Source organism: Tribolium castaneum, chromosome 8 (genome assembly GCF_031307605.1).
Source record: "Tribolium castaneum strain GA2 chromosome 8, icTriCast1.1, whole genome shotgun sequence".
In the NCBI taxonomy this organism is placed as follows: Eukaryota; Metazoa; Arthropoda; class Insecta; order Coleoptera; family Tenebrionidae; genus Tribolium; species Tribolium castaneum.
Window position 1 is genome coordinate 8,154,584 of NC_087401.1, and position 23,311 is coordinate 8,177,894.

The 23,311-nt window shown below is 28.3% G+C and overlaps 3 protein-coding genes and 1 long non-coding RNA gene across 4 annotated transcripts in view; 2 read left to right on the top strand and 2 right to left on the bottom strand.

Annotated features, from left to right (window-relative positions):
• Positions 1–416: 416 nt before the first annotated feature.
• On the bottom strand, positions 417–8,101 carry LOC659327 (uncharacterized). The gene is made up of 8 exons (XM_064358498.1): positions 7,953–8,101; positions 7,655–7,895; positions 7,468–7,613; positions 7,121–7,413; positions 7,010–7,058; positions 1,017–1,254; positions 838–971; positions 417–789 (listed from the first exon to the last, which is right to left on the bottom strand). Exons 1-8 carry the CDS (start codon positions 8,002–8,004, stop codon positions 491–493), a joined length of 1,452 nt encoding a protein of 483 aa, XP_064214568.1. The 5' UTR covers positions 8,005–8,101; the 3' UTR covers positions 417–490.
• A 3,577-nt stretch (positions 8,102–11,678) lies between these two features.
• LOC659252 (calpain-A) lies at positions 11,679–20,118 on the top strand. The gene is made up of 8 exons (XM_965577.5): positions 11,679–11,855; positions 11,900–12,067; positions 12,210–12,397; positions 12,445–12,579; positions 16,219–16,381; positions 16,433–16,596; positions 19,341–19,677; positions 19,728–20,118. Exons 1-8 carry the CDS (start codon positions 11,718–11,720, stop codon positions 19,914–19,916), a joined length of 1,482 nt encoding a protein of 493 aa, XP_970670.2. The 5' UTR covers positions 11,679–11,717; the 3' UTR covers positions 19,917–20,118.
• LOC659101 (probable multidrug resistance-associated protein lethal(2)03659) overlaps positions 20,014–23,311 on the top strand; it is a 34,941-nt gene continuing 31,643 nt past the window's right edge. Inside the window, exon 1 of the mRNA XM_015981091.2 lies at positions 20,014–20,137. The gene's annotated coding sequence lies outside the window, so the exon portion shown is untranslated. The remainder of the gene's footprint in view (positions 20,138–23,311) is intronic.
• LOC107398111 (uncharacterized) lies at positions 20,028–22,624 on the bottom strand. Its single transcript, XR_001575059.2, has 3 exons — positions 22,296–22,624; positions 22,123–22,248; positions 20,028–20,377 (listed from the first exon to the last, which is right to left on the bottom strand). It is a non-coding gene; the product is annotated as an uncharacterized LOC107398111 (long non-coding RNA).

The following is a 23,311-nucleotide window of genomic DNA, read 5'->3' on the forward strand; positions in this document are numbered from 1 at the left end:
AAAAGTTTCTTGCTTCTAACATTATTTTTTTTTGAGAATTTGTCAATAAATTTTAATAATTAACAGAAAAAATTAAGTATAGTATAATATTGTAAGCCGATTTCTGTGCTACTAATAGTTTTAGAGATAGCGGGCGTTAAAATTCTTTTTGCAGATTCACCCTGTAATAAAATTAATTACTGCTCGTTTCTGCAATTATCTCTTCAAAAATTGTGTCACTAATTGTGTCAACTTGTTTATTAATTGCTCAGCACTTTGCATAAAAAAGTCTATAAAAAGCATATTAAGACATTTTTTTAATTTGACTAAAACCCATTATTTAAATTTCAATTTCAAAACTTGTCTGAATTTTTTTTAACACCTAAACTTGCAAAAAAGCAGTCAAATTATCATATCTTTTATATATTAAAAAAAACTTGTTCTATTAAAAATATTTATTCTCTCACATATCAGTCCACATACAAAACTACATTACAGGTAGATAAAAAAATTAATCAAAAGCTTCCTCTATTGACACTTTCGAGAAGAAATTATTCAACAAACTTGTAACAATCGTTTTGATTATTTCGATATAACCACTCTTCACATCCTCAAAGACTTCCTTCCAGTTATCATTAAGCACCTGATTAATGTTATCACCTAAGACCTTATCACCATTGAACAAATTATCAAATTTGTACGACACGTGACCTGGATTCATATCAATATCACTTCTGACAATTTTTATAAAAGTTTTATTCCTCTTCTTAATTTCTTCGAAATACAGTTTAGACGTCACATCCACTTTGGCTACAATTTGCATTAAAAACTTAACCAAAATTCTTAATCAAAACTCACTTAAAATTATCTCACTAGGCCCTTTGCCAGTCACTGGCAAAAGCAACACCTGACCGTCCACCTCATAAGTACACTTTTTCACAATTTCAGGAAACGTTCCAACAACGTCTAACACCTTCTTGTCGAAATCAAATCTGTTAAAAAAAATTTTTTACAAAATAATTTTTTTGCGTACTTACTCAAATTTGTCCAATTTCATTTTATTGAACCCTTGCAGTTTACAATCTGTGAACCGCTGCTCCACCGCCACAGCGCCCCCGCCCCCAACGGTGGCTCCTTTCAGCTCAAAAGGGTTCAAATTTGGAATATTCACCTCGTTGTAAGGGTGGGTTAGTTGGTAGATGGCGTCTTGGGCGGCTTTGATGACGCATTGTTTCAAGTCGGCTTGTTTCCGGTTACATTTTTGAAAATTTGACGCTGAAAACTCATTTTCGGCCAAGTTTTAACAAAACAACACTTACGTAATTTGGCGCATTGGCACACGGTTGCCAGCAGAAACGGGAGAAGAATTAACCGCATGCTTGATCGAAAATAACAAGTTCTTTGCCGATTCGTTTATTTATATAAACTTGAGGCAAGGACGGGAGTTTTTTTTTCCTATTTAATATATACAGGATGGTGGAAGAAAAAAACTTGACTGACTAGCGATTTAAGCAATTTTGGGACACTGTGTAGTTATTTATTCAATTAATTGGTTTGGTTTGGTCAATTATTTAAATAAGAAGCACTTATTTGTTCCAGCTATTAATTAAGAGTCAATTTCAAATAAGTTATTCATTGATAAGGATCTTCTCAAATATTATAAAATAGGGCAAGGTTATGTATGAATCATAATTGCATTAATTAATTTGAATTTTTTCCAATAGTTTTATTGATTTTCTTCGAAAACATCTTAAAAATTCAAAGTGTTCATTTAATTCGTAATAAATTCATAAATTGGCTATAAAATCGGTAAAGCCTGACGTAATTGAAGCTTCAATGATTTTTTTAATAACATAAATGACTGGTTTAAAAAATAATTGACTGGACTTTTTTTTATTAAATTTTAAAATAATTGATTACTACACCAAGAGAGTGTAAAGTGTATTTTCCTCGAGGTTTAGTTTGCAGTTAAAACAAAAATTACTAATTAGCCACGTTTTAACAAAACAAAAACAAAAATAGAAGAAAGCGAAAACAAATTTAGGTAAATCTTCGATCCAATATGTAAAAAAGATTAATTATTTTTTAACCCAAAAATGTGTTTAAACGTTCGAATTTCAAAATGAGAACATTTTTGCCCGCTTTCTGTAATGTCTTCAGTTTATTAGTGATAAAATTTCGCAAAAAAATTTTTAGTTTTTTAAACGCTCGAAAATGCAATAAAATACCATTTTCAGTTCAATTTGTTCAATTTATTGAAAAAAAAATTGCTGAAAAATGCGAAAGTAATAACATTTTCGAATCAATGTAATGACAATTTAGCTACTTTTTGACGAAGTAACTGGAAATCACTACGTTTTTGGCTGAGAAATGCACAACACAAAAAAAAATAATTAAATACTAATTACACTTTTGAGATATTTTAGTTATTTTCCAGTAATACAATTGAAGAAAATCTTAAAAAAAAAGCTATAATATGTATTTGATATTTTGATCAAAACGTCAAAAACATTAGATTTTTCAAAATGACAACATTTTAACCCAAATTTTTAAATTTTCAGGTTTTTTAGAATTTTTTAGATGTTCCAAAAATATTGAAGATTATTACTCACACAACTTTCGGTCTATTTGATGACACTTTAGCTGCTCTTTAACGATGTTAAAACAATAGAAAATAGCAAAAATAATGACACTTTCGACATATTTTCGAAAATTTTTATTCACTAACATGGTTTTTAGCTTATTTTTTCATTTTAAACAATAATTCACACAAAATTAAGTTTTTCAGCCATTAAAAAAATTACACAATTTTCGATATAGAAGCCAAAAGCAATGCACAAACTTCATATCTTTGTTATGAGACATTTTTCAAAAAAATACTAAAACAGATCGATTTCATATTCTTAAATACTACATTTTGACATTATAATAACATTTTTGACGTCATTCGTTTTTTAATAATGACGTAATTTTTATTTTTTTTAATATCAACTGACATTTTTTTTATTATTGTTTTGGATAGGATACATTTTTATTTTTCTGATAAGTATAAAAATAATAAAAAGAAAGCAAAATGCAAAATGAGTCAACACTAAAATAAAAAAGTTATAAAAATTATTGAGAGTAAGTATAACACAAAGAGCTTTATCTTTTCGTTCTACTTTACCTTAGAAGGGGTGATTGTTTTTCGATAATTTTTTTGTGTTTAGGTGTCATATTAAAACGATTGCCGCATATGAAATAAGTCAAGAAAAAGTTCATTCTGTTTTATTTTCTATATTTTTTTTGTTAAATTATTTTTTTTATTTTTAATTTACCTTTAATATCAACTGATATTTTTGATTACTGTTTTGAATAGGATATATTTTTATTTTTCTGATAGGTATAAAAAATTTATACAAAATGAAGCAAAAATAATTTAAAATAAATCAAAAATAATATTAGAAATTTATAAAAAATATTGAGAGTATAACACAAAAAAACTGATACAAAAATGTCAGTTGTCATTAAAAAAAAGAATTAGCTATGTTACAACTAAAAAATGGATGACACCATAAATGTTTCTATGATATCAAAATGTGTCATTTAAAAAATAAAATCGACTTATTCTAGAATTTTTTTAAATGATTTACAATAAAGATATAAATTGCGTGTGTCACTTTTGGTTCAACTTTATTTGATTACTATTAAGCTACTTTTTGGCGATTTTTGACTAAACAATGTGATAAAATCAGCACCAAATAGCAAAAATACTGGCTTTTTCAACATATTATTTTCACAATTTTTTTACCAGTTTAAAGAAAATCTCTCAAAAATTTGAGATTTCAGCCCATAGACATGTTTAAGAATTTGATGTTTCAAAATTATAATACTCTGACCCTAATTTTGTAATCTATAGGATTATTACAAAAAAAATGCAAAAAAATTTATGTTTTTAGACGTAAAAAAAATTACATAATTTTTCAATATATTTATTGAATTTGTATATATTGTGTTAAAAACAACACAAAATAGTAAAACCAAATAAAGTTACTTGCAGACCTACGACTTACGACATATTTTCACAATTTTTCAATCCGTTAAAAAACATTTCTTCAACAAAAAAACTCAAAATACAAAAAATTAAAGTCGGTTTGTTCCAGTGAATTTTAAGGCTCATTCTACGTATTATACCAGCTTTTTACAAAATTTAAAATTTTGAAATTTTGTGCTTGAAATTTTAATGACTTTTTTCCTCAAAAATAAATATATTTTAAACTCACTTTAGCAAAGCTTTATAGACCTTTCTATGCATTTACATTCCTTGAGTTCAATATTCAATTCGAAGTCAATTGAAAGTGTGTTTTTTCAATTTTCGTCGATTTTCGGTAACAGGACGATTTATCGAGCAATAACTCCGAAAGTATTAGAGATAATCCTACGAAGTTTGTTATCGTTGAAAAGCTATTTTAATTATCTATTATTTTCAAAAAACGCATTGTTATCCGACTAATAGTTTTAGAGAAAATTGAAAATAAAAGCAAAAATATATAATATAAAAGAAAAAGAAAAATCGTAACCAAAAACCAATCGGGAATTTGGAGATTTTCCCGACGCCAATTGAGTCCCCGGATCATTAATAGTTTCACATTATCAAATAGTTTTGCCGTAAGAGAAAAAAATGACCAATTTTAAAAGTGTCTTAAAATCAAAACCATTAATTCTGTCGACGAAAAGCTAGGCTCATAACCAAAAAACCTATTTAAACACCCATTTTTTTTAATTGGCTACAATTTGTGTAATTATTCATTAATTTACTTTTTTACAAAATTCTGGAAATGAGCTGAGTTTTTAGTTCAATAATGTCTTTAAAAGGAAGTAACAATTCGGTTAAACAATAAAGCCCCATTCTTATCCGCAAAATTGCAATTCCACTAAATGAGTAAATTATAGACATAAAAAAGTTGGAGTCATAAAATAAATGAGGTAAAATAAAAAAACTGCTAGACTCTGCAACTTTGAAACTAAAGAAAAAACTAGCTCCATAATTTGTTGATTTTCATGTATTAACAATGTCGTTAGTACTTTTGATTCTAATTTTATCATGTGTTTAATAAAGTTTATTATACAGGGTGATCGAAGTAAATCAAATGGCACTGCAATGGGAAGTCAAAGTTCTAAAATTATTTTGCCTTAAGTCAGGGTATTTCATTTTTACTGCACACCCTTTAACATAGTTTTTTAAATGGCACTCCCTGTATGTTTGTACATATTTAAATTTGCACTTTTCAGGCTTTATAAATCAGTTTAATTTTTGCAAATTGCTTTAACCATTCAGAAGCTATTTAATTTTTTCTACAATTTTGTGCGTCTGCAGCCACATTATTAAAAAATCGCAGAGCGCTTGGTGTTCAAGATATTGAGTTGGGACTTTGTCTGTGTGTAAACAACTGTCGGAGGTATCTTTCGGTGACAAGATTGTCCATTTGCATTGTAGCATTACCATGCTGTGACAGATTCATTTTGGTAAACTTTGTAGAACCATAACTTGGTTATTTCAAATAGCACTCCCTATATTTTATTACTGAGTATTATTCAGCATCTCATTTTACATTTTTTTCACCTCTTAACTTTTTTTCCAAAAGTTGATACTTTCGGAGATAGAAAAATGCACATAAACTCTCTTAGATACCAATGCAGTGTGCCATGTAAAACAATAAATTTTGATATAACATCAGACTGGCGTTTTTTGTACGTGACGTTTTGATTTTGTTGTGAAAATGAATTATGTAAACTGCATACACATGCCATCGAGATATAAACTATAATTTTGATAAGAAATCAGTAAATAAAAATAAAAAAAGACGGCACTACTACAGAAAACATGCAAGAAAGAATTAAAAAGCTTTTTGTACAATTGATAATGCCACATTAAAAGCGGTGAATTTTTAAAAAGAGTTGACCAATGTATTACTTTATTGCTTAAGAAAGCCGTCATTTTAAACAATTTTGTAACTGCAAGTAATATGTTTTCGCTGTTGATTTGTTATACCTTGGTTTTTTATTTTCTTATTTCTTCACTGTAAATTTCTGTCATTTTTATTTAATAATTTCTTGTCAAAATTTTATTATAAAATTTATTTCTAAATGATTTTACACGAAAAATTCATTTTCACAATAAAATCAAAACGTGACGTACTATAAATGCCATTTTGACATTAGTATGTCAAAATGTATTGTTTTTCATAGCACGCTACATTAGTGCCCAAGAGAACTATCTCCTTAACTATCAACTTTTGGAAAAAAATTAAAGAGGTAAAAAATATGTAAAATAATACGCTGAATAATAATCACTAATAAAATACAGAGGGTGCTATTTAAAAAAATCAAGTTATGGCCCTTCAAAGTTTACCAAAATAAATGAGTCACAGCATGGTGATGCTACAATGCAATTGTATGATTTTGTCACTGAAAGATACCTCAGACATTTGTTTACTTAAGGACAAAATCCCAACTTGATATCCCAAAAACCAAGCGCTCTGCGATTTTTTAATAATGTGCCTGCAGACGCACTAAATTGTAGAAAAAATTAAATAACTTCCGAACGGTTAAAGCAAATTGCAAAAACTAAACCGATTTATAAAGCCTGAAAAGTGCAAATTTAAATATGTACAAACATACAGAGGATGCCATTTAAAAAACTATGTTAAAAACTGCACTCTAAAAATGAAACACCCTGTATAAAGCAAAATAATTTTGAAACGTGCACTTTGACTTCCCATTTGCAGTGCCAGTTGATTCATTTCGATATCTTTGACAGTGTAGGTGCAATCGAGCACGCCCATATCAATGACTCACCCTGTATAATGTCTCTGTTAGAGATTTTTTGCCGAAACAAAAAATTGAGAATTGTTTTAACATCAAACTAAACACACTGTGTAAGAAATAAAAAAATAAATAAACTTGTCTTGCTCAAAGGGTGGTCAAATTATTTTTTAATTTATGTGTTCGTTTTTGATTATTTAAGGTCAGACGGTTGGTTTAACCTTACCTTGTGGAATCATAATAATAAGCCGCAGGTAGATGTTTTTACCGAAGACCTAATAAAACGAAATAAAAATACAAAATTTATACGGCTTTTATTTTTTTTTATTAATTAATCAAAAGCCTCCTCTAGTGACAACTTCGAGAAGAAACCATTCAACAATTGTATCAACATTTGCTTCCCCATCTTCAAGTAATCATCTTTGATATCATCGTAAAGTTCACTCCAATTATCATTCAACAGTTGATTGACACGTTTTCCCGCTTCTTCATCACCATTAAAAAGATTATCTAACTGAAAATGAATCGATTCGGGTTTTCCATCAATTTCACAACTAGTTACGTGGCCATAAGTCTTATTTCGTTTCGTAATTTCATCATAAGGAACATACAAAGTAACATTAAAATGTTCTGAAAGAAAATAATTAAAAAAATTAATAAATAAATAGAAATCCTCTTAGGTACTGAAAATTATCGAACTGTTGCCTTTCCCCCTAATCGGCACAGACATAATCGTGCCATCTATTTGATACGAACATTTCGTTCTCACTTCGGGGACAATAAACTGCGACTTGATCACTTTCTCGTCCAAATTGAATCTAAAAATTTCACTTAACTATTTAATTAAACAGTATAGGGACGAACAACTCACTCAAATTTTTCCAAAACACTCCGACTTAGGCCCCAAAATTTACAATTCCTCAACGTTTCACTAAAATGAATCAAACGTGTCTCAACACGTGCCGAAAGCTCGACAACATCCAGTGGTTCCAAATTCGGAAGTCGTATTTTTTTGTACGTTCTGGTTAACTGTTTCAAGCCATCGCGAGCCGCTTCAAGAACACATTTTTCCAAATCGGGCTCAGTTCGGTTACATTTCTTAAAATTTGGAGCTTCATTGTTCCATTAATTAAAAAAAAAAAGAATACGTATGAATACACAGAACTTACGTAATTTCGTAGCTACGGCGATTGAAACAAACACTAAAAAGACAAGCTTCATTTTGTAAAAACTTGAGAGAACTTTAATTTTCTCCAATTAAAAATAAAGAAATTTAATCGCGAGAGGACTTGTTTATGTTGCGTCTGACTTTTCTGACATTGAAAAATTAAAATTAACACTTAAAGTGTTTTTTATTTTTACATGCATTGTTATCACATTTAACACTTGATTCATTAGTGTTTGGAATATTTATGCAACAGCATTTGTAAATTAAATATAATTATATTAAGTAACTATGTATTTCCTACTGTGTACCAACTTGTTAAAAATCAATGAAAATTTTAATTATAACAAGTTTTGACGACTAGTTAAAAAAAGTAAAATTATATATTCAAGAGGTTGCCATACCTAACATTAATACAATTATTTTATTATTTTATAAGACTTTTACATTTGAAGTGTGTGTTGTATAACTATCCAAGTCAAATGTAAATTCAAAGTACATTAAAAATTATAATAACAAAATTATTAAATTTGTACAAACGTGGCTTTTATTTTGTACAAAACACAAAATTGGAATCGTTTAATTTAAATCGAAATTTTTACAAGAAAAATACTCGTATAAAAAGTTTCATTAAATTTTCGCCTAATTTGCACAAAAGTTTGCGTTTCTGGTTGAAATACATTCGGAAAAATAAAATTATCAATTAACAGTATCAATATGGTATTTTTTCGGCCCAAAGTTTGATTAAATTATACGAAACATTTAAGTTTTAAGCTCAAAATGTTTTGAAAAAAGCAAACATTGAGTTATATTCGTTCTAGTCTACGGATATCTAAATGTTAGGATGTGAAATCACGTAGGTATAGAGTCGCTAAAAAATGGATACAGTTAAATATTTTCAAAATGGTTTAACAGATAACCTTCAAATTTGGGGAACAGTTAAAAGTGTTTAAATTCTATTATCTGAGAGCTTTTTCAAATTTTTATCGTCATTTATTTTGAAAATACAAGGCTAACTTGATTTTTTTAAATGAGACGAAGAGTCAAACTTAATTATTTTTAAAAGAGCATTTTTTCTGAATTTAATGATGTAACATAATACCCACCTTACTTTTATTAAAATGTAAAAAAATAAAAATTCAAAAATTTTCTAGTAAAACTAAGTAAGCTTTGAAAATACTGTTATTAGCAATATCCGTCACTTGTATGTTAGCAATTAAACTTGGATGCAATAATTAGTTTAATAATGGTACATTTAAGTAAAACTGAGCGAAAAAAATTTTCATGTTGTTTTATCGACAGAAAGCTAAGAAGTTAGTGGAAATCAGTTTGAACATCGTTTGTAGCATAAAAATCAAGTATTCCGTGTTTAAAATTTCTTAATTAAAACGTGTTCTTTTTCAGTTGAAAGTGTTAATTTAACAATTATTTTTAACTTTTACTTATTTTTTGGTTTATGAGCTAACTAGAGATAAAGACAACATTTCCAAGGCTAATAAAATTTTACATTTTTCAAAATTTTCGATTTTTTTTAAAGTTTCGATTAAGGTAAGATATGCATGTGTTATACCATAGAACGCAGAAAAAAATTTTATTCTCAAAAATATTATATTTGACCCATGTTGCTATTATAAAAAATCAAGTTGGCCTTGTATCTAAAGAACAAATAGAGATAGAAATTTAATAAACACCTGAAACGATACAATTTATATACTTTTAAGCATTTATTAATTTTTATACTTTTTAATATAAGTGAAAATGGGTATTACGTTACATTATTGATTCAGAAAAAAATTTATTTAAAAATAATTAAATTTGACCCTTCGTACCATTTAAAAAAAATCAAGTTAGCCTTGTATATGCATAATACTTGACGATAAAAATTTGAAAAAGCTCTCAGATGAAAGAACTTAAACACTTTTAACTGTTTCTCAGATTTATAGGTTAAACCATTGAATCGTTCTGAAAATATTTAACTGTATCCATACTTTTTAGCGACCCTGTATATTCAGAAATAAATTTCAGAATGTTTACTAGAATTCCGTCAGTTCCAACAGATTTAATATTTTTTATTTTTTTAATAACAGAAGTAATTTCAATTGGACTAGTTAAGTCCAAATAGATTGACTGTGTAATATTACAATTATTTCTTTGATCTGTATTAATGTAACTATTAGATTTTAGTATATTTATGTAAGAAAAATTTATTCTATTTATTGTTTGAACATCATCTTCATCATCTGTCTTCAATTGAATTATTTGTTTATTATAGGTAATTTTATTTTTGTTTGTGATATTTGTGACTAACTGCCAAGCTGCCTTAGTTTTATTTTTTGCTGTAATTATATAACTTTTATTAAATAATATTTTTGCTTGTCTTATAGTTCTTTTTAATATCTTTACACAGTCATCAAATTTTTGTTTAGATACTATACCTAATTTATAATTTCAATAAAAAAAATTTTGTTTTGACTTGACATCTTTATGCCTGACGTTATCCAGTATTTTTTCTTTTGGTTTTGATGATTTCATTTGCACATTGTTTCAATCCCAATTATAAGAAGCATCTTTTTCTGTAGCTATATATTATGTTGTGATTACACATACAAGAAAAATGTTACGAAATAAGCTGTCGAGTATTAAATTTTCCGCTATCTTCAACCTTTTAGGCCCCAAAGTCGTTCAAAAACGCTCAAGCGACAGATTCGTTTCATTTTACCGGCGGCTAAGTAACGGAAACTTAATTTATACCCAAACCGTTGAAGATAAAAATATGCTGCCGCAGACTTTTTTGTAGAAAATTTAATTCTCTACAACTTTGTTCCTTACATTTTTTTGTATCTCGCACTGTATTCTCAGCGTTTTAACAAATACAAGACCAAGCACAAATTTTAAATATTAAATATGTTTTTTCTAATGGTTCTAATGAAAATTTTAGTCGCCAAAGCTCAACATTTCTACATTTTTTCCAAGTAATAATTAGTGAACTGCTTGGATTTAAATTAATTTAAAACGATTTGACGCGAAGACGGTTTAACGCTCGAAGCGCCCTCATTTTTACTCTACCGTACTGTTTCTTTGGGTGCGATTTTGCATCTCGTTTTGTCTCCTAAGTTATAGTCTAGTCTAAGAAAAAAAATTTGCAAAATCATTGTCTTTAGAAAACCGTCTTAAAACACCTCCACAAAAGAAATAATAATACGCGTATTATTTATGATCTAGTTCAACAATTGCTTAAATTTGTTGAATTTTCGTCTTATATTAATAAATAACTAGTTATACTTTTTGGCTAAAAACCATTTGAAAAAGGCAAAAATCATGCTACGGTAGTAACGTTTTGTCCTAGTCTAGCGAAATTTCACGATAAAATTATGCTTTCAGCTAAAAAAATATTCAAGTTTTGACAAATACTAATTTGATATTTCGATTTCTTGTTAATAATTTTTCTTTGAAAAAATAATTAAATAAGTTGGTCGAAAAACACCAAACTAACATCTGTTTAGATGTGATATAGAAAAATTACGAAAAAAAATTTAGCATAAAAAAGAACAAAATAAAAAAATTAAAATAAATAAATAATCCACTAGAAATTTAAATGTAAAACTACTTTGTGTAATTAGTAAAAAACCAAAAACTACTTAATTTGTGAGACAGCCACTAAATATTGATCTAAACGTTGTTTATCAATTTATCTTATCAAAGCAAAACTTTGTGTAAATACTATTCCTGTATCAGATTTAAAATAGTGGTGTTTTTCTATTTACGTGAAATGGCGTTCTTTAAACGTAGCAAAATTCCAAGAAATAATACTTTTTACGAACGTCCGAAATACGAACGCCAAAATAACGATGCAGCAGAAACGGACACAACAGACCAAAACTATGACTCTTTCGGAAAAATTTTTATGGTACGAATTTTTTTTTTAATTTGTACACATTTATTTTTTTCTAGTTTGGTGAATTCGGTCCAAATTCTAAACCGCTAAAACCACTACAAAACTATGACCAACTACTAAAACAACATTTGCGAAATAAAACACGTTTCCAGGATGCAAATTTTCCAGCTGAACGCATCGCTTTGACCGATCTTCCAGAGAAAGTGGTTTGGAGGAGGCCTAGGGTAAGACGCACAATTTCCCAACAAGGAAAAATAATGACTCACCTTGTATATATTTATGTGTAAACAGTTCCAAGTATTGATCGCGTATCTGCGATTAAGTGATTTCTTATCTCAGAAACATTAAAATGAAAATGAATTTTAGGAAATTTGTGAAAACGCCAAATTTATCGTTGATGGGGCCACACGTTTCGACATCGACCAGGGCCTACTTGGGGACTGTTGGTTCCTCGCAGCTATCGCAAATTTGACAACAAATCCGAAAATTTTCGAAATGGTTGTTCCGAAAAATCAAAGTTTTTCGGAAAATTATGCTGGAATTTTCCATTTTAGGTTTATCCCCAAAATTGTGATTCTTTAATTATTGTTTTTCGTTATAGATTTTGGCAATACGGCCAGTGGGTTGATATAGTCATTGATGATAAATTACCAACAATCAACAACCAGTTGGTTTATTTAAAGGCGGGTGAGGGGAACGAGTTTTGGCCCCCTTTGTTGGAGAAAGCTTTCGCAAAGTATGTAAATATGAAAATACAGTGGAATCCGGTTATAACGAACCCGCTTATAGCGAACTTCCAGCTATTTTTTAAACACCAAAAATGTTTCCATAAGCTCAATATATTTTTTACCGGTTATAGCGAACCCACTTACGGATATAACGAACTAAATTTGACTTAAAATGTGACGCAATTTTCCGTTTGAAACAAACTTTTTTCCAAATTTTGAGAAATATATTGGGGTTAATAATGAGAAAGTATCAAGAGAAGTGTTAACTGATAAACAGATCATTGAATTACTAACTGAAAAAGTCAAAATAAATCAGCTTGCTTTATCCAAACTTTTACTACTTTTACTAGTTTTTGAGATATAATGGGTACAACCTCTATTTTAGCGTCTAAAAACTAGGTTTACGTCTTTTGAGTACATTTTTTCCAAAGTTTACATGACTAATAAACAGTGACATTTGATAAATTAAATTTGGTAGTTTCTTCTCCAAAAAAAGTCGGTGCATTACAGAGGACTTGTTTTTCTATGGCGGTTTTTGCTAATTTTAACTCATTGTAAGAGATTTTAAGGAACTAAACTCAGAGACCTGATTGACTTAAAATTTTTGCTGGTCTCAAATTTATTCGCCCACCAAAACTCTCTATATCTCAGAAACTATGAAGATGCGGAAAATGCAAGTTTAGTCATTTTCACCTCATCTGAGCTCTACTATCACCTTTTGCATTATTTGCACAACTATAAAGTTTACACAGTGTACAGGGTGCTGCATCTTGAATCTCCGAATAGAGGATTTCTGAAACTAAGAGTTTTAGATAAAAACGAGTGACACATTCTCGGAGCCGTTTTTTGAGAAAATAATCTTGGTCAAAACCGCATCTCGCTATCGTCTTTTGTTTTCGAATTATAAACAAAAGTTGACATTTTAGCGAAATCTTCAAAAATTCATATCTTCCTTATTCTAAAAGATACACATTTGAAACAAATAAATGATAAAGGCGCTTTTTTACAGAAAATTTAATAATGTTATCAGCAATTTTTTTTAACCGTTCGTTTAAGTTTAATAACATAAAGCTGTATTTCTTTAAATAGGAATCATAGTTGGCTATGACATTTTCAAAAAGCTCATTTTTTTCTGAACTGAAAAAAATATAAATAATATAAATAAATATATACTATATAATGATATATACTATATAATAATATGATAATATATACTTTTGATAAAAAGTATATTTAAAATATTTTAAAGTAGTTGGCCATAGAAAAATTATTTCACATAAAAGGTGTGACTAATCTAAAAATTTTGTGAACGATTATTAAAGTAAAAAATGTTAAATTATCAAAATAAGCTACTATGTTAAATTTATTTTCATTTGAACTAATATATTTGACCCATGTTGCTATTAAAAAAAATCAAGTTGGCCTTGTATCTAAAGAACAAATAGAGATAGAAATTTAATAAACACCTGAAACGATACAATTTATATACTCTTAAGCATATATTAAATATTATACTTTTTAATATAAGTGAAAATAGGTATTACGTTACATTATTGATTCAGAAAAAAATTTCTTTTAAAAATAATTAAATTCGACCCTTCGTACCATTTAAAAAAAAATTAAGTTAGCCTTGTATATGCATAATAATTGACGATAAAAATTTGAAAAAGCTCTCAGATGATAGAACTTAAACACTTTTAACTGTTTATCAGATTTTAAGGTTAAACCGTTGAATCGTTCTGAAAATATTTAACTGTATCCACACTTTTTAGAGACCCTGTATCTTCTGTATATTCAGAAATTAATTTCAGAATGTTTACTAGAATTCCGTCAGTTCCAACAGATTTAATATTTTTTATTTTTTTAATAACAGAAGTAATTTCAATTGAACTAGTTAAGTCCAAATAAATTGACTGTGTAATATTACAATTATTTCTTTGATCTGTATTAATGTAACTATTAGATTTTAGTATATTTATGTAAGAAAAATTTATTTTATTTATTGTTTGAACATCATCTTCATTATCTGTCTTCAATTGAATTATTTGTTTATTATGGGTAATTTTATTTTTGTTTGTGATATTTTTGACTAGCTGCCAAGCTGCCTTAGTTTTATTTTTTGATGTAATTATATAACTTTTATTCTTATTCTAAAAGATTCACATTTGAAACAAAAAAAAATGATAAAGGCACTTTTTTACAGAGAATTTAATAATGTTATCAGCAATTTTTTTTAACCGTTCGTTTAAGTGTAATAACATAAAGCTGTATTTCTTTAAATAGGAATCATAGTTGGCTATGACATTTTCGAAAAGCTCATTTTTTTCTGTACTGAAAAAAATATAAATAATATAAATAAATATATACTATATAATAATATGATAATATATACTTTTGATAAAAAATATATTTAAAATATTTTAAAGTAGTTGGCCGTGGAAAAATTATTTCACATAAAAGGTGTGACTAATCTAAAAATTTTGTGAACGATTATTAAAGTAAAAATGTTAAATTATCAAAATAAGCTACTATGTTAAATTTATTTTTATTTGAACAAATATACGATCGATCGTCGCGATTTTAATTACATAAAGAATGTGCAGAAAATTGAAAACGATGTGTAATAACTCACTACCATTTGATGACACTTTTTTATGATTTAGTAAAGTGCAATAGAAGAGACGGTGATCAGTGCCGAAACTAGGTACTAATTAACAATAGGCGAGTTTACAGTTTGGCGCCTTTAAGCATAATTTTCTTAATACTAGATTGTTACATATTATAATTTCTGTTAGAAACATTCTTAGGAAGATATAAAAACCAAAAAATTATAGACTATAAAAACCTGAAAAAAAAGAAAATGGTCCCGATCTCAATTTAATAAAGGCATACTTAAAATTATTTAATAATAGGTACACATTTAATTTCCAATTTGAGATTTAGTCTATGTGCATATAGCTGAATATAAAGACATAAATAATAGAAAAAATAAGACTGGGTATGTAACAATTTAATAATAATAATGTAGGAATCCGCTAAATTTAATCCAAATATTGAAATTTTTAAAGAAACCTTCCTTACTTTCACCTGGCAAACTTTTGTTTATAATGCTTAAACCTGACAGACATGCTCCTGCCTCACACGATCTTATTTTAATTTTTAATCATCAGTTTTACTAATTTAATTACTTGAAGTTGAGTTTTTTCTATACAACTGAAAATATCTTCCTGGTGGCTAATACGTAGGTACACAATTGCTTCCAAGGAATGCCTTCCTCACTGCCCGACCATGATGGAACAAACGATTTTACAAAATTCGCTTTTTGATACCTTTCCCGTTATCGAATTATAAAAACAAAAATACGTTTGTGATCAGCGAAAACTGGAAATCGAGCGCCCTAATTTCGTTTAAAAAAAAAAGAAATAAAAAAAATAATTTTTTTTTAAATTATATAAAAAAAATGTTGCCTCAAATTTAATGAGGATTCTTTGTTCAAAACTTCTAAAAAAAGATAATGGAAAAAATAATCCGTGCCATCTTGCGGCAACATCTTTTTGAACCAGGCTGTATAACGAAGTGATTTTGATGCATTTTCTAAGTTTGTTATAACCACACCCCACTGTATTGGTTAACTTCATTGTTTTAAGGTTTTACGGTTCCTATAAAAGCATCGAAGGTGGGAGAATTAACGAAGCTTTGGAGGATTTATGTGGTGGACTTTCGGAAGTTTACGACACGAGAAATCCCGAACTTTACGAAATAATCCAAATGTCGTACAATAAAGGCTCATTTATGGGGTGCTCAATACCCGTCTGATCATCCTGTTATTACTAGTTTTTTCTCCTAATTATTAAGTTTTAGTCCCAAAATGATGGAAACGGGAAACGATCCGATGGTTTGGTGGTAAATCATGCTTACAGTATCACCGGTTTGTATACTTCACAATTAAAAAACGTAACCATTCATTTGATCAGAGTGCGAAATCCGTGGGGAAGCGTTGAATGGAACGGTCCATGGAGTGACAAGTAATTTTTTTTATCAAAAAATTTTTAGATTATGTTACAGTATTACTTATTAGCAGTAAAAGTAATAGTTTATGTGTTTGATCGCAAATGATTTATTAAATTTTTTGACAATTTTTGCCAAATAATTAAGTTTCTGATTAAAAACGTGGTTAACGTAACGGAAAATTATTGAAAAATGTTATTTTCGAGTTGTGACCAAAATAGGTGATTTTTCAGCTGTTATTACTTAAAAATTACAAAAACGTGTTTAAAAGTTAAAAAAGAAAACAAAAAACACCCTTTTGTCATTTTATTTTTTTTTTGTTTATTCTTGACGAAATTAAGTAAAACAAAGGAAGTTACATCAGTTTCATTTTATTTTTGTGATTTTGTCAAGATCTTACATAACAAATAAGTTCCAGGTTCAGAAACAAAATGACTGAAATAAAAAAAATTACTAGCAATTTCGACAAGTTTGGTGATTTTTCATCTGGTTTTTGAAACTTTTTTAAAGAAAAAACTTAGAGTGTCAATCATTTGAAAAGAAAACAAAACAAAAATTTCAATTTCTAATTCAATTTGGCAAGTTTTCATTCTACTTTAGCAACATTTTTTTAAATAATTTAAGTGACTTTATTGTTTTTGTTTTTAACGAATTTTGTAAAAAATACGTTTCTGTCCTAAAAAATGTGTTAAAAAAACAAAAAAATTTTAATTTCAGTTAGTGACTCATTGGCTTTTTATGTAAAGTCTCAAAATAATATGGTATTTTAGATCTAAAACGTATCTAAATGCTCAAGAAAGGCAGAAATATTCAAAATTAATAATTGTTTCAAAATTAAAAAAATATATTTTTTATCGGAAAAACTTTAAAGATTCAAAAACTTTTAATCAGTAACTTAGTGTAATTTCGTTTGATTTTTTACAAAATACTGAGAGTTAATTCGAATAAATTATATTTTATTAATTTTTATTCGAATAAATTCAGTAATTATATTATACCTATTCACACGCATTGAGAATATAACTTCAAACATGACACATTTTTCAACTAAGCTTCTTAATTTTTCGGCATATTTTTTAAAGATATATCACACAAAAATGAGCGAAATGACAAAAATAAAGTATTGTTTCTTGAAAAAAAATCATTAGACTGTCAAAAAATACAATGTTCTGTCTAAACCCTATATTAGAAGTATTGGTACTTCTAATAATGATAGTCATCTAAAAAATTGTACACAACCATAATTTCTTAGGTCCTGCTCAATGAAAAAATTTTCAAAATGGTTATACTGGAAGTCGCTAACAACTTCCTTATTTTAAGTGGAAAACTATATTTTTTAATTCGTTTTTGGATGAGTAGATTTATTTGAAGGTTGTTTTCATAAGTTTTTCCTATACCTAAATTTCGCTGTTTATGGAATATTTAAGGTTTTTAAATTTTTTTGAATTTGCACCTTTCAGTTCAAAAATCGATAACTCTGCCATTTTTAAAAAATTGAAAATATTTTTCAGCTCATTTGAAAAAGAAAGCCTTAGATCTTTCCTTTGGTGTTTTCAAATTTCTAAAAAAGAATAACAAACTCCAATTTTTTAAAGTCAAGTTTGCAGAACTTTAAGCACCCATAACTCATTTTTTTTAATCAAATGCAAAAAGTTTTATTTCACTAAATGGTAGAGAATTTAATTCTGCGTCAATCTGTATTAGCATTCCCTATACTTATGTTTAATAGTTTTCAAGTTACAATAACGTTTTGTTGGGATTGAGAAATTCATAAGCCATAGGTCTTACTCTCATACTTTACCATGGAAACAAATCAAAAATGTGAGAAATATTAATGTTTTTTAAACTAACATTCAATGAATTTATTTTGTTTTTACAAGCAGACTACACAATTTTAAAAAGAGTTTGTTTTTTGTTTAATCAGTTTTTTTTGGCAGACTATAAAAATAGCTGTGGTTAATAAAAAAAATTCTACAATGTCAAAAAAACTTACATAACTTGAAAATTATCACAGATAGATGTAGGGCATGTTAATACAGATCGATGCAAAAAAAATTCTCTTCCATCTAGTAAAATAAAACTTGGGACATCCTATTTTAAAAAATTAAGTTATAGGTACTTGAAGTTGTCCAAACTTGACTTTAAATTTTTTGGGTTTAACTTCTTTTCCAATTTTGAACACTCTGGTGAAAGTTAAAGTAAAGAGTTCTCTTTAATTCTCCAAATATGATTTCGAAATCTCTAAAACTAAGAGAGTTCTCGATTTTTAAGTGACAGGTGCAAATCCAAAAATTTTCCAAAAATCTTAAATATCTCATCTCGAAAACGGTTAAACTTAGTTAAACTTGAAATAACTCAGCTAATCCAAAAACACAGTAAAAAACATAGCTTTATTATTTTTATTCAAACTTACAATATTTCTAATGTGGCACTTTCGACCTATTTTAGTAATTTGTTTTCAAAATTTATTTTGAAAATTTTTTCTACAATAAATATCTTGTTCAAAAATTAGCTAAATAAATTGAATAAAATTAATCTCGATCTAGTTTTAGCTAAGAGGCTTAAAAAATTAACAATAACAATAACAATAACAAAATTTTGTAAAAATTGATAAATTGGTAATAAAAATGACCAAGCACAAAAATACAACTTCTACTCTACTACTCATATAGCTAAAAAATAAAATTTTTACCAGTAACATTCAGTCACAAAATTTGTCACTTTCGTGGCGTTTGTAAAAAAATTATCACAATATTTGTAGTTCTGTCTGTTGGAGTTTGGTCCCCAAGGAAACTAAACAGAAATTATGGGTGAAAAGAGAAGACGGCGAATTCTGGATGAACTTCACCGATTTTACGGAAAAATTCATCTTCATCGAGATCTGCCACCTCAACCCCACCTTCCAGACCAACACCTTCCAGACCAACAACTGGAAGGTTTACATGTTTGAGGACTCCTGGGGCCCAAAAATGGCCAAAAATCAGTATTTGATAACCGTAAGAGGGCCCAAAGAAACACACGTTGTGATCGGTTTAATGCAAAAATTTCGCCGCGAGTTGGGACAAGACGAGTTGCCACTTGGACTCCTCCTTTATCAGGTCGGTTAATTAACTGGAAAATTCCTAATTTGTTGGTTATTGCATTCCAGGTCCAGAAACCGTCGAAACTTGTCGAACTAAAACGAGTGGACCCGATTAGCGAACGCCAGTTAACGGCCAGATTTCCACTTTTTCCTGGGACATACTGTATAGAACCGATTGTTGTTGGTTCTAGTGCAGAAAGCAGTTATTTGTTGAGAGTTTATCTAGAAAGTGGAGATGTGATCCGTATTAATTAATTGAAACTGGTTTTATTTTTATTTAATATATTGTTTTATTGTATTATAATTATATTCAAGAATTAATTATACGGCGCTATGCATAATAATTGGTCAAAAAATGTGAACGCATTTACTTAGTTATTATTTATTCTGAAAGTAACAGTGAGGCAATCAGTGGAAGTATTTCATTAGTCTTACAATAAATATGTTGTTAAACGCAGTGCATTATTTTTTCTCAGGTAAGTTGATTTAGTCCAAAGCTTCCTCAAGTGACACTTTAGCGAAAAAATTCGTAAATAAACTCGTCAAAATTTCGCTTACAATCTCAATATAACCACTTTTAACGTCATTAACAATTTCCTCCCAGTTATCATTCAACACTTGATTAATACTTAATATTAATATTAAGAATTGGATGAAAGTTTTATTATTTTTTGCATATTGTGTGAATCTGGAAGCAGCATTCACAACTAAATTTTCTGGAAAATAATTACTTCCTACTTAAATAGTACTTAAACAGAGTAATTTTTTAGGGCCTACATTAGAAACTTTTTAACTTATAATTCAGTAGAGCTTCACAATTTTGAATACGATCTAAATTGACAATTTTGAGTTCAACTAAATTATTTTCAAAACGATTAAACTTCCGGAACGCTGAGATATTGGCGCCAATTTTGAAATTTTAAACAGTAACCACCTATTTTTATTGCATTTTTGAAACTAAGTATAGAATTTAAATGTAGTTATTAGTACTTATCTGTCATAGTCTTATACGTTTGTCAATTTTTTTCTTAAAAGTTTCATTTGCAGACGTGCTCAAAATGTTACAGCACTTGTACCCTTTACAAGTAATTTCTTTTTGCATTTGATAATAAAGGTTTGAAGGATCTTTTAAAATTTTTAGGATTGTCAACTGTCAAATTGCAAAACTTTTATAATTTCCTAAAAATAATTATCAAAAAATGACTATTATTATACAGGGTGAGTCATTGATGTGGGCGTGCTCGATTGCTCCTGTACTGTCAAAGATATCGAAATAAATTAAATGGCATTGCAAATGGGAAGTCAAAGTGTACGTCCTATAATTTTTTTGCCCTATACAAGGTGTTTCATTTTTACAGTCCAGCCTTTAACATAGTTTTTTTAAATGACACTCCCTGTATATTTGTACATCGTAAAATTTGCACTTTTTTAGGTTTTATAAATCAGTTTAATTTTTGCAATTTACTTTAACCGTTCAGAGGTTATTTAATTTTTTCTGCAGACACATTATTAAAAAATCGCAGTGCCTTTGGTTTTTGGGATATAAAGTTGGGACTTTGTCCGTATTTAAACAAATGTCTGAGGTATCTTTTGGTGACGAGACCATACATTTGCAATGTAGCATCACTTTGCTGTGACACATTCATTTTGGTAGACTTTGAAGAACCATAACTTGATTTTTTGTAATAACATCCCTTATAATTTATTACTAAGTATTATTTAGCGGCTCATTTCACATTTTTTTTACCTCTTTTTTTTTTCACAAGTTGATAGTTAAGGAGATACTGACTATTTTGCAAGACTTACTTAATTAACGTTGAAAATTATAAAGTAAAATCCGTTTTTTTGTAATTATTTCCAAAACTGTAAGAGATAGGTATAGGACGTATTGAAAAAAAGTCGCCATAAATATCGATGTTCTTTCAAATGATGTTAAGAAAATAAGGTCGTTCCATTAAAAAAATGAGTTTTAACCGTTTTTTGATACCCATTTGATAGATCATTGTAGCTTTAAACTTTGTCGCTTAACAACTTTCAAAATTCTAGAAGGTTTTTTGAGTCTTCAATCATCAACTCATCAAATGCAAAAAAAATCACTTATCACAAACAGTTCAAAGACTGTGATATTTTAAATAACCCTTACAAATAAAAAAATTTACAAAAAAACGACATGTCAAAAACTATAACAGATAAGTGCCAACAACTTGAGTAAACTTTACTCAGTTTGGGAAGGTAAATTAAAAAATGCAATAAAAATATGTGATTTCTATTTAAAATTTCAAAATTGGGGCCAATTTTTTGTAGTTACGGAAGCTCAGGCATTTTGAAAATAACTCAGTTAAACTCAGAATTATCGATACGACTTGTATAGAAAAATTTTAAGTTCTAGCTAAGTTAGAAGTTAAAAAATTTGTAATATAGGCCCTAAAAATCACCCAGTATATTTAAATGAAAAAAATACTTGCAATAACTCTGTTTTTGCCCGACCGGCAAAAGCAAGACTATTCCGTCTAATTCATAATCGCAATCACTTGTAACATTAGGAAAAAACCCTGGCACAAACAAGACGTGTTTGGCAAAATCAAACCTGTAACAAATTGTTATTCATTAAAAAAAGATTCCTTCCATACTCACTCAAAACGTTCCAGTTGTATGGTATTTAACCCAAAAAACTGGCAATTTTCGAAATTTTGCTCCACAGTTTCTGCTCCAGATCCTTGCCTTACTGTCACTTCAGACACTTGAAAAGGGTTTAGATTTGGACTATTCAGACTTTCGTACAAAATGCCGTTTTGAGTTGCTTGCTTGGGTTGTTTTTGGTTATGTTTTTGAAAATTTGACGCTAAAACTTGATTGCGCAAATTGTGGCACCTTAATTTACGTAATTTCACATTTCCACTAAACGTAATTAACTATAAATAAAAATACAGGAATGAAGCGATTCATTTTGTTTACTACTTGAATTATACTAGTGTTTGTTTTAAAATGTTGGCACCTATTTAATTGTGTAGCAAGGTTATTATTGTTTTTTGTTATTCCTCAACAGGATTTGTACATACTATACTCAGTGCCATAAAAATTGCAACACCAAGAAGGAATAGGAATTTTTTGATGAAACTTGGCACAAATGTTAGACTATGAACAGTTATTAAATGATTAAAATTTGAACATTTTTAATCAAGTGGTAAAGGAGTTTTTAACACTTAAACTCTTTTACCAGCAAGTGTTGTTTTTCCAATTTTTTGCGTTCCTGACAATTTTTAAAGTGTTTTTTTCAATTCGTTTAGTTTTAAGTGTTTTGAAAACGAAAATATGCCTAAAATACGACAAAAAAGAAATTACCAACAATTACACAAACTTTTAAGAATTGTAATTTTTGGGAAACGAATAGATGTTTTTTTATTTAGAGAAATCGCTATTTGTTTGAAGAATAATCCAAGTACCATTATGCGTTGTTATTAGTTACTGATTAGAGAAGATTCAAGACAAAGCAGAAGAGGAAGCAGACTTAAAAAAAACAAATGAAGTCCTAAATGGTCATCTTCGTATTATGACAATAATTCAAGAACAAGAAAAATTTCTGACCAATGGTTGAGTTTGAAGGTCGTCGTACTTCGCTTCTGACTGATTACCATCGAATTAGGACATTT